The following is a 12,143-nucleotide window of genomic DNA, read 5'->3' as shown; positions in this document are numbered from 1 at the left end:
CTGCATAGTGAGTCACCAAGGATAAAAGCACCTGCTTCAGCAATAATAACAGAAACTATATGAAGTTTCAAAAAATTACATATAAAACTGATCAAACACCATTCTACTTTACCTATTAAAGTAGACATATCAGCAGAGTTAAAACATCACATGAAAATCTAGACAAAGGGGTCTATTTATTAAGTGACATGCTGAAATTCATACACAGCTTGTCCATGTACGTTACTGTTCGGGGCCTGTACAACAGTTGATTTCTGCCACATTTACCACTTAAAGTGCATCTAAACCTAAAAACACAAACAATATTGAAGCCTGTCCCTCCTTAGATGTGGTGCCTACAATAGGTTTCATTTTTCAGACATGCTGTCTTGATTTTCACCTGGTAATCCTGAAAATAACACACTTGATGTCCTAGTGTGGCTTTGCTCATTTTAACTGAACTCTATCTATGGAGGGAACCATGGTTGTCACCCAGGTCAGACCTTAAAGTCCATTTCCACCTTTGTAAGTGATTAGCATTTATTGTAGAGGTGCAGTGATGATGTGAACATGTGCACATTTTCATGACTCACAATGCAGGCTTTCTTCATTATTTCATTAACTTTTTATTAGGCCTCAAGCCTACAAATTCAAAATTTTCGACACAGGAGACTCAGTCTGATACCAGGGCAGGATTGTAAAGCAGGCTGTAAACAGCTGCCCCCTCCCTGTTATTCTGTGTGACACGATCACTGCACACCAGCTCTGCCTTTACACACTATACACTTTCCGGAGGGGTTGCTACTATGAATACTAATGAATGGCGGAAGAGAGATCTCAGTTGTAATATACACACATTGCTTGCACAGCACAGAGGTGGCCATTACCAGAAGGATATGAAGAGGAAAGCTAACAAAAAATGTAAGTTTCTGTGTTTATATACAGTAACTGCATATGCCTGCTTTGTGTACTCAGTGTACAATGCTGGCATGTACAATTTTTAAAAATAAAAATACCTCCGCAAAGGTGGAAATGAGCTTTAAGCTTGTCTTCTTCCCTTCATCTCCTTCATATGGGGGTGGGGTTATAAGTAGTTTGCAGAAGGTAGATAACATTAATGCAGCAAACACATCTAAGGGCTGGTAGTCTGCAATATGATATTTTTTTTGTACTTGGGTTTAGATATCTTTCAATTAGCATTAGAAAACTAACCCTGAACCCTTCAGCAAGTGAAGCCAGATCAAACTCAGAACTCATAATCTGCATACTTCTTCCGGGTTAGAAACTTAGAAAATACTGAAGTCATTGGATAAGCATATCAGGTAGGTAATTAGAATTTGCAGACGAGTGTCAACAAATGTAGCCTACATATTCCTCTCCTATAGGGCCCATTCACTCTACTGTGCTGTGTTTAAATGCATTTGTGCATTTCAATAGTTGGCCCATTCATTTTACACCACACTAAATTTTAATCTAGACTTGTAATAATTTTTACAATGCAGCATCCCACAACACATTGATGATACACATCTGTACACTGTGGTGTGCTAAAAGGAAAGTGCAAAGGCGTGCTAAAAGGAAAGTGCAAAGGCGTGCTATAAAGAATGACTTGCACAGCAATGCACTGTTTTTCATGCTCTGCGGCAACGTATGTTTTTATCACACTTTACCACAATGAACTAGTGTGACGGGCCCTTAAAGTGCCATTAAAGTCAAAGTTTTTTTACCTTCCCAATCCTGCTGTATGGATTTACTTTAAATGATGTCTCGTAATCCAATCATCTTCTTCTTTCCTGTCCTTTTCAGCTGTCCCTCCAGCGCTGGTGCGCGCCTCCGATCCAGCACTGACTCCTCTGTCCTCCTCTTCGCTCATGACCCACGGTGTCTGTGCGGGTGCACGCTGCTCCATAGACTTACCTTGTGTCTCTGAAAATCTGAACTGCGCATGCGCCCGCCCCAAGATCCTTTGCGGCCGCCCGAGACTCTTCAGATGTTCAGACGGGAGCACGCGGCAAAAGGTTTTTTTTTTAGGTTTTTGCATATATCTACTGCTTGCTAGCAGTAGATATATGCAAAAAAACACAAGGGTTTAATAACCCTTTAAAGTATGTCATTTCAACTGAAAAGTACCTGGAAATTATTTTTTAAAAGCTGGCAAATATAAAGTGAAGGTGCACTGCAATCATGAATAGTAAATTAGAATATGCCCCAGTCTCCCAGACCACAGCAAAGAGGATCTCACAATAAAATGATTTACTTTATTTTTACAAGAATGGGAAGGCAGTAAGTAAAACTATACTATGGCTACAAGACTGATACATAGAGCCACAGTCACATAATCCGTCCAGAAATGCCCTCCTTTTACTGTTCCTACTGGTCCCATCTGTCAGGATTTGCTGTTGGCTCCAGTGATTTCACTAGGGATTCCATGGAAAACTGCCAGATTAGTGGGAGGGGGGAATTTCTGGAGAAACCTTATGATGAGAAATATCAATGCAGCAATGGCATTAATAATGATAAGTTTTAGGACTGGTTTATATTCATGTACCTGTAGTAAACACATTTTTACAAATGTTTCACTTGCTCAAATAGTAAAAAAAACACTTTAACATGTGTTGATGTGCATTTTTGTAAATTGAAGCTAAATATTTGTTGATATTTTAAAAAAAGTTACATAAGGTTAACCTGTGCTTTGGCCATACTAAGCACGTCCCATGATCCTTTGTGGCCGCCCAAGATTTTTCAGATCTTCGGACGGGAGCGTGTGGCAGAGACACAGGTGTGTTTAAAACTTTCTTTCATGTTTCTGCATATATCTACTGCTTGCAGGGTTTAAATATCCCCGAGGGATTAAATATCCAGTGTTAAGGAACACTGTGGCTACAAAGTCTGTGCAGAATTATGAGAGGCAATGCACTGTATATTTCAAAAGAGACTTGTTTATGCATTGCTGGATTTAAAAATGCTGTTAATACTGTAGATTCTGAAGAGAAAGTCACAGGCAACAAGCTCTAGACCCCTTCAGACCCTGTGTTTGTTACTGAATGCCTTATCGTTTGGTTCACTGCATATAAATGTGTGTTGGATGACAACTTTTTTTTGCTATACTTTTCATTGGGTTACAGGAGTACATTCACCTATATACTCATGTGACCAAAAAGCAACAGACTGAGGACTTTATGCCCCATCTGCTGATGAGTCATAACCGTGCCACAGTTGGGAAGGATCCTGACAATATTGCCGGGATTCACCCCAGCTGCCTAATTGACAGCACACTGAGAGCCAGAGCCAGCCACACCCAGCCTCTGGCTGGGCTCACACCATTTTCCGGACCAGATCTGGAACATAGTGCATTGCGTTTTTGTCACGTTTTTAACATGATTTTGCAGCGTTTGGAGTTTTTTGTAAGCTTAAAATGGTCTTACAGTTGTGTTCCATGTGTTTTTGATGCATTCCAGACCAGACAAAATAGGACAAGCAGTAGTTTTCTGGTCTGGTCTGAAGATGATGACATCACTCAGGCCCCCTACAACTGCAAAAAGACATGAAACTGGGATGGTTGGTTAGTGTCACGTTTGTGCTGGTTTGTGCCTTTTAAATCTCCATTCTATCGCCTTTCGTAAAATGTAACATTTGTGCTGCTTTAATTTTTAAGACAATAGCAATTAAAGGACACCAAAGGCGACCTTTGGTTTTAAGACAATTGCAGTTGTCTTAAAAATAAAAGCAGCACAAATGTTCATTTTTATGGCACAAATGTGGCACTAACCGGCTAATCCGATTTCATATTTGTGGGCTGTTTTAGGGGGGTTGGGGGACCTTTAATAAATAGTTACTAACTCGAAAAAGAAAGGGGACGGAATGGAGATTTAAACGGCACAAATCAGCACTAACCAACTAGCCCATGTTTTTTTGCTGTGTTGGGGGGGCTGGATGATGTCACCATCTTAAAAAAAAAGAAAAACAATTGCTATTTTTTTTTAAAAAAGCAGCACAAATGTTATTTTTTACAGCACCAACGCGACTAACCAACCATCCCAGTTTCATGCCTTTTGGCAGTTATAGGGGGGCTGGGTGACCTTTAATAAGTAGTGAATAACTCGAAAATGAAAGGAGATAGAATGGAGATTTAAATGGCACAAACGTGGCACTAACCAACCAGCAAGTTTCATGTCTTTTGGCTGTTGTAGGGGGAGTGGGTGACCTTTAATAAATAGTGAATAACTTGAAAATGAAAGGAGATAGAATGGAGTTTTAAATGGCAGAAACCAGCACAAACATGGCACTAACCATCCAGCCCAATTACATGACTTTTTGCTGTTGTAGGGGGGCTGGGTGATGTCATCATCTTTAAAAAAACAATTGCTATCATCTTAAAAATAAAAGCAGCACAAATGTTAATTTTTACTCTACAAAACAGTGCAAACGTAGCACTAAAGAAAACACACTTGAGTTTTTATTTGTGCCGATTGTAGGGAGGCCAGCTTAGCTGAGCTGCCTAAAGCCCCAGATAGCACTGGAGTAGCAGAGGGAGCAGGGCAGAATACCTTGGGGGTGCAGTGACTGATAGTCACTGTTCTTCACTGGGAGCAGAGACCGAGAGCTGACTGATCAGTAGTCATGTGATCAGTCAGCTCTCAGTCACTGCTCCCAGCGAATAGCAGTGACTGTCAGATAGTTTTAGACAGGTGCAGTGTAGTATTGTTGAGAATCTCAGTTGACACCAGGGCAACATGACCTGAAATTCTACCTCAACTGCCTTCTTGACCTCATCGCTGTTGTACACCAGCTCCATTGCTGCTCTCCCTTTTCATCAGCCTAGAAAAAGCAAACAAGGCCACCAGTGTGTCACGGGGACCCACAACATAAATATTAAGGGGTCTCTCTGTCTCTTTAATAACTACCATAAATGCAATTCCTGTCAGGGACCAGAGCACCTCCAGGTGGCACCGGAAATAGATCCTGCAGTTTCAGTGCTCACCTGCAGGTGTCTCCAGGCAGCCAGGAGCTATCAGGTACCAGACCACCTCTGGGTGGTGCTGGAACCTGCAGTTCTGGTGCTCACCTGCGGGTGTCTCCCAGCTATCAGCAATTAGTCACCACCTGTTGCTGGTCTGGGAAGGTATTTAGCCCCTTTTAACAGTGAGGCCTGTGCCTCAGTATTGTTTCCTTAATCCTACCTGTATCCTGGTTCCTGTTCCCGCCTCTGTTCCTGCTTTGGACCCTGACCCTGACTCCCGACTCTTACCTGTAGTTCACAGGAATTGTTTGGTATCTGAAGTGAGGTCACATATTTGGTTCCCCTGTAGAGATACCTGCACGTGATGTTGTACTATGTACTGTAAACACATGGATTTTTTGCAAATGTATTTGTCAAATGCTACAGTTACCTATATAAATAATATTGTAGCCAGACAGTGCTGGGTCCTCTGTGATTCTGAACCCTATAGCAGTTGTATGGCTATTTATGGCTATAGTTGCCCCCTTGACTGGTGCTGGCTCAAGAAGGAGAGAAGAACATGTAGGCATTGCATACATTATTTAGAATATGCTATATGCCTGGCTGTCTCTGACTTACTGATTATTACAGAGAAACTGACTTAAGCAAGTATATAGCAGAAGTTGAAAGTCTTGATCTGAATACATTTTTTGTGTAAATGTTCTATAGCTGATGGATTATCGGGGCACCAAGGTAACTAGCATTAGTTTCCTTCTAAAAGGAAAGGACAGCACAGGCATCTTACATATTTCCTTTTAAAGGGTTTGTAAAGGGTATAGTGAGACAGACCACAAAAAGGGGAGAACACAAACTTGATTGTGTGATATCATCATGAAGTGCCAGGGAGCAACATTCTGGCCTCTACCACTCAAATGAATACCTACAAATTACAACACATTTGAAGCAGTTAAGAAGTACCTGTATGATATAAAGATTTGTTCTGAATCAGAGGCAGGGTTACTTCTTTTGTCATCAACTGATGTTCCTATTAAAATGAAAAAAAGGAAACAATATAAATATCATAGATGTTGCCATTCACATTGTGTATCTACAGAGCAAAATAAAACATGCTAAAACATGTCTAAAAGATTGCAGGTCCACATTAAGGTTTTCCAGCACGTCACTCCTAAGGATGAAGGAGTTGAGTGCATTAAACAAACCTAAAAAGTAGTCAAAGTTCTGATGATGTTAAAAAGCAAAACAAGCAGTCTTGGTACAATAAATCACAGCACAGCCTAAAATATATCACCCAAGACAGAGTAATGAATCGTGTTACATCTGTGTATTAATAGCTTTATAGAACACATAATTGTCCTAAAATGTGTATTTTATGTTATTTATCTTATACCCTATGGCACTTTAAAGTAGAATGTGTAAAAGACAAGGAATTACAGCTAGATTAATGCCCTGCAATACTGACACAATCAGATTTCCGCATTATTTAATAGAAAACATTTCAGCCTATAACTAAAATGAGAGCTTGATTAAGCTTGACAACATACTAGAGTAGGGATACAGCTGCAGGTTTGGTTTTTCTGAAAACAAATGCATTCAATATGGAAAACGTGGTAGCCATAAAACAAATGGCAAATTGTCTCCTAATATTTGAAAATAGGCTTTTTATTGAAGGGATATGGGAATTTTATTGGAATGACTGTTAGGGTTGCTTGTGGATTTATGCTGGTGATTTATGAGAAGAATCATTCAGGGATGCTTCAACAAACTAATCCCTTAGATGCTGCAATGTTCTCATTACAAAACACACTGTAATATAATTTATGGGTAATATATAAATAGGCAATACTGAAATGAGGTAAAAGCCATATAAATGATTTTACCGTGTTTTGCTGAAATTATTACAGAAGAGGCACACACATAGAATTGTCCCTAGATAATCTATGAACATTGAATACTGAACTGTAATCAGCTTTACATAGTGTTAGAAGGATCTACATCAGACAATTGTGCATTCCGTCAGATCTGTTTTTAGACAAAATAGGGCTCCCAAGAGAACAAAGTGGGGTTTTCATTTTACAACTTCACTTAACCCCTTCATGACTGAGGCCCTTTTTTCATTTTTTGCACCCATGTTATATTGCACATTTTAGGCCTGAAAATGCCGTAAAACCCCCCAACATTATATATTTTCTGAATGCCAAGACCCTATAGAATAAAATGGTGGTAGTTGAAAATTTTTATGTTGCGCAATATTAGCGCAACTCCTTATTAAACCCCAAAATTTAGTGACAAATTTAATTAAATGCCCCAAAACACAACAAATTACCCATTTTTTTAATGAAATATAAAAGATGATTTCTTCGGGACGCAGAAGCGATCTGGCGACAGGTAAGTCGCCAGGATCGCTTCTGTTGTAAAGCCGACAGTCGGCTCTACAAGTTTAAACAGACTCCCGGCGGCAAAAGTCGCCGGGAGTCTGTTTAAACAGCCCCGATGCTGGCGACGTACACTGTACGTCGTCAGTCACGAAGGGGTTAAGAGAACTATGGGGTAACCTTTTTCGCCGAAAATAAGACCTACCCCGAAAGTAAGACCTAGCATTATTTTTCAAGATTGCTGTAATATAAGACCTAACCTGAAAATAAGACCTAGTTTGGTGGTAGCATGTGAGGGGGAACTTGAAGAGCAGGAGAGATGGTATCAGCCTGCAGGGACATACTGTATTAAGGGGGATGACAGAGGACTCCCTCCGGCCAGCGCAGTGACATGGAGCACTCCAGTACCATACTTCACCAACTGCTGCCCCCCTGAAGGCACTGCTTAATGTAATGGTACTGTGTACCGGTAAATGGTACCGTACTTTACTGCGCTGTCCACTGCCTGATGTCCCTACTGCTGCACCGTTGGTACCACTGTCCCTGATGGCAAAGCATGCCAGCGCTTTAGAAAGGCTGCGGCGGTAGAGGGAGCAGAGCCGCATTAGCAAATACTTCCTCTATAGCGCCAGTTACTGTGACAGGCGGAGTGACACCAGATAACTTTAGATTGTTGTACATTTTGTTGCACAGTATCTTTACTCAATCAAGACTTTTCAGTTTTTAATTTGTAAATACATCTACTATGTAGATCTTTTCTACTTCAACATTATGTACTATTTAGCATAAATTAGTGTCATCAAATAAACCAGTTTTAATGTATGATAAATATATGAAAAAGTCAGAGAAGACGGGTGTGAATGCCTATGCAAGGCACTATAAATTAATAAATAAAGAATTCACCATTAGAGAACCCAAGTAACACTGAAAAAATCACAACAATACTAGAGGTATATTGAAAGTACCTGACATTTCCCAAACTTTCAAAGTTAATAAGGCCTGAATTGATGTGATCATATTTTTTAAGGGGTCTGTTTACCATGCCTTAAAGCGGACCTTTACACTCAAATTCTACCAATGCATCCCTCTATCTATGCTGATTAATAATAACATAGACATGATAGGTGTAAAATGCTGTGATATTGAAATACTTACACTTGCAGAGCATTCACTTCCTGCTTTGAAAGTGCAAATAACTTCAGTTTGCCAACGCAATGCACACTGGTATTACTTTGTCATTGAAAAAGTAACTGGTATTACTTTGTCATTACTCAATCATGAAAAAAAAAAAAGAAAATGGCTACAAGATCTTGCGCGAATACTCTTCACAGCATGCACTATGGATCAGTAGTTTCGTTTTATCATATGTGCATGAATAGTGTCGCATTGCCAGAAAGGGGTGTGGTAAAAAATGAATGATTTACCTTGCTGACGCAAGACTTCTACCTTGCGTCAGCAAGGTAAGTCATTCATTCTGAAGAAGTGGCTTTTCCCTCTTCAAACATGGCCCCCTGCTGCATTGCAGTGCCGAAATGTAAACATAAAAAAAGTATTTATAAAAGAGGATAAAGCGTTTTAAATGAGTTTCATTTGTTTATTAATGCTTGTGGAAAGTTTTTTTTAGATATTCCATACTGCAGTGTCTGCTTTAAATGCTGTTGTAGTTTACTGAAAAAGATCCTTAGTCTTGATTGTAAGACAAATAGTTGTTACATGTAAAACTCTAAAAATTGCCAGTACCATTGGCCTTTTTCCTCCTTCTACAAATTAGGCTAGTGATATGATTTTTTTTAACATAAATATTTTTAGATTACTGCAAATTATATGAATTTACTTAAATGTTGCTTTAGTAACCTACTGTACTAATATTTTGGTGTCTCTATACTTTAAAGGAGGTGTATAAGGTAGCTCTAATTACAGACCAAGTTAATTATAGAACTGCAGTGCAATAAAGAAATTAATGGTAATTATTGAATGACTAGCATGAGCTAATAACTGGTAGGAGAAGGCAAACTATTTTTTATTCTAAATTGGAGAGCTGCGTAAAATACACAAAGAATATGATAAAAAAAGATCTGGTACCTTACATCCAAGTAGATTCTAAACACTTAAGTATGTTAGACATATACAGTGTGTCCTTACTTATCCAGTAAAAATAGAACAAATGTTCGGATCTTGTTTTTGTAAAATGGCAACTTCTTTTTCACATTATATTCAAATAAGTGTAATATAGAATAAAAGAAAAAAAAATAACAATTAAAGTGTATGCAACACCCGAACAATGAACATCTTTTATTTGCTTTTTTTCATTTGATAAATGTACCAATGAAAGCATTTTGCCATATCTGATAAAAGCAACAGGAAAAAAAAATCCTGCTAAGCCTATCAAAATTCCAGTGAGCTCCAAACTTGCTGTGATCTATGCCTGTGCTGCGAGAGATTATCTCCATGCTTTTTCCATAGCAGGTTTCCTTTAAAGCAAACCCGGGTCAGGCTATGGCCATTAAGGGTTTGCTTTCCTGAAGGCAAATAGGCTGTTCACTTTGCAAAGGAATTTGCACTTACAGTAGTAGGGGAAGTTTGCCCTTAGATTTGTTAATGAGTGGAAGCACTGCTGACTTCCATCACTGAAGCATGTTCAGTAAAAATGCTGTTTTGTGTTTTCCTTGCACATGATTGGGTATTCTTTACAAAATGAAGTTACATCACATTCACTAACCCAGATAGCAAGGATAACTTGCTACAAACGTGTGGCAGGGTGAAATTGTAATTTTGTTACCTTGCTGCACATATTCCTGGCAAGTTGTAGACTTGCAGAACACTCGCAGCACAAGTTCTAGTTGACACTTTTTGAATTTTTAGCAAATTTGCTTGGCAAGTCTACAGCAAGAGTCCTGCAGGTCTTAGCAAGAGCTCTGCAAGCTCGCTGGTCTGGAGACTTGCAATGCAGACTTGCTGTAATTGTGCAACAAAATTGTGAAGCTTGGCAAGTCTGCAATAGTTTAGCAAGTCATTTTCAAACTTGCAGCTCAATTGCTTGCTATCTGGGAAGCTAAGAAAAATTTCCCATGCAAAGTGCAAATTCCCTTGCAAAGTGTACAGCCTATTTACCTTTAGCAAATCAACCCCTAAATCTTCTTAACAAGCAGTACATAACCTTTAAAACAAGCCCTCACTGATTAAGCCACAAACACAGTGGAGTAATTCATCCTTAAAATTAAAATTCACAGTAGAAGCCCCAAAGTAATTAAAGTCCTTCTCTCAAGTGGCTCATTTCACCCCCACCTCCCCTTCCTGCTGCTCCACACAGATAGTGCCCCGTCCAGGATACAGACCGGGGACCCCCTGTGCTGCAAGGCTTAAGTGCTAACCACATTTATTTATAGTATTAAGTAAATCAATTAGCAAATCCAGGGGAATCAGTGAACTGCAATTTTTATTCATTTGAATATGTGCATGTATATTAGTTCCAGGGACGGATCCAAGGTCTAGTCTCGGGAGGGGCACTGTCAGAAAATAAGCCCCCCCCCCCCCAAATCTGGCTCTTCCATTGCCACTGTGCCCATCCAGAGTGCAGAGGTCAGTAAAGTGACGCAGAGCGCGGAGGTCAGTAAAGTGACGCAGAGCGCGGAGGGCAGTAAAGTGACGCAGTGCACAGAGGTCAGTAAGGTGACGCAGTGCGCAGAGGTCAGTAAGGTGACGCAGTGCACGAAGGTCAGTAAGGTGACGCAGTGCGCGGAGGTCAGTAAGGTGATGCACGGCGGAGGTCAGTAAGGTGACACAGTGCACAGAGGTCAGTAAGGTGACGCAGTGCAGAGGTCAGTAAGGTGACGCAGTGCACGGAAGTCAGTAAGGTGACGCAGTGCATGGAAGTCAGTAAGGCGACGCAGTGCACGGAAGTCAGTAAGATGACTCAGTGCGGAGCTCAGTAAGGTGACGCATTGCGGAAGTCATTAAGGTGGTGCAGTTCGGAGCTCAGTAAGGTGACGCAGTGGGGAGGTCAGTAATGCGATGCAGTGCGCAGAGGACAGTAATGTGACGCAGTGCGGAGGTCAGTAAGGTGACGCAGTGCGGGGCACAGTAAGGTGACGCAGTGGGGAGGTCAGTAAGCTGAAGCAGTGCGTGGAGGTCAGTAACGTGACGCAGTGCGCAGAGGACAGTAATGTGACGCAGTGTGCGGAGGTCAGTAATGTGACGCAGTGTGCGGAGGTCAGTAATGTGACGCAGTGCGGAGGTCAGCAAGGTGAAGCAGTGCGGAGCTCAGCAAGGTGACGCAGTGCGGAGGTCAGTAAGGTGACGCAGTGGGAAGGTCAGTGGTGTAAGATAAAAAAGGGACTTACAGTGGTGATGTCTCTGTCCTCATGCCCTCTTCTTCCTCTCCAGGTGGTGGTGGGGGAGCATCAATGTCTCCTCCATCCATGTGCAGCCCCAAGCAGCCTTGTTGTGCCTCCTCTGCAGTCTGCAGTTACCTTCCCGCTCTGCTGACAAATACCCAGGCAGTCAATGACGGTGCTGCACTCTCCCTCCCAGCTAATAGCAGCAGAGGTGGGCGGAGGAACATAGGAGCCTGTACGGCGATTCCTCTCCTCAGCGGCAGAGCCGAGCTGACAGGAGATCGTGCCTGCAGCAGCGGCGGCCACTTCTCAGTGGAGTCGGCGGGGCGGGGGCTTGGGTTGGGGTTGATGCCTATGATGCCCGCTATTAGTTCATTATGCAGAGAATCATACAATTGGTGGGTCACGACTGCATGAATCACTTCATTCTCTGTAGATCAGCAAGTAACTAGTCAAAGTGAATTGATGATAATCCTAATTCATTCATCACTCTTTCTC

The 12,143-nt window shown here is 41.1% G+C and overlaps 1 protein-coding gene across 2 annotated transcripts in view; it reads right to left on the bottom strand.

The window, feature by feature from the left end:
• TBC1D5 (TBC1 domain family member 5) overlaps positions 1–12,143 on the bottom strand; it is a 261,642-nt gene that overhangs the window by 199,973 nt on the left and 49,526 nt on the right. For both annotated transcript variants that reach the window (XM_018574269.1, XM_018574338.1), the window contains exon 2: positions 5,897–5,963. In XM_018574269.1, coding sequence (XP_018429771.1) covers positions 5,897–5,963 — 67 coding nt within the window. The remainder of the gene's footprint in view (positions 1–5,896; positions 5,964–12,143) is intronic.

Source organism: Nanorana parkeri, unplaced genomic scaffold (genome assembly GCF_000935625.1).
Source record: "Nanorana parkeri isolate BGI_ZX_2015 unplaced genomic scaffold, ASM93562v1 scaffold4, whole genome shotgun sequence".
Classification (NCBI taxonomy): domain Eukaryota; kingdom Metazoa; phylum Chordata; class Amphibia; order Anura; family Dicroglossidae; genus Nanorana; species Nanorana parkeri.
This window is presented reverse-complemented; position numbering and strand designations above follow the sequence as displayed.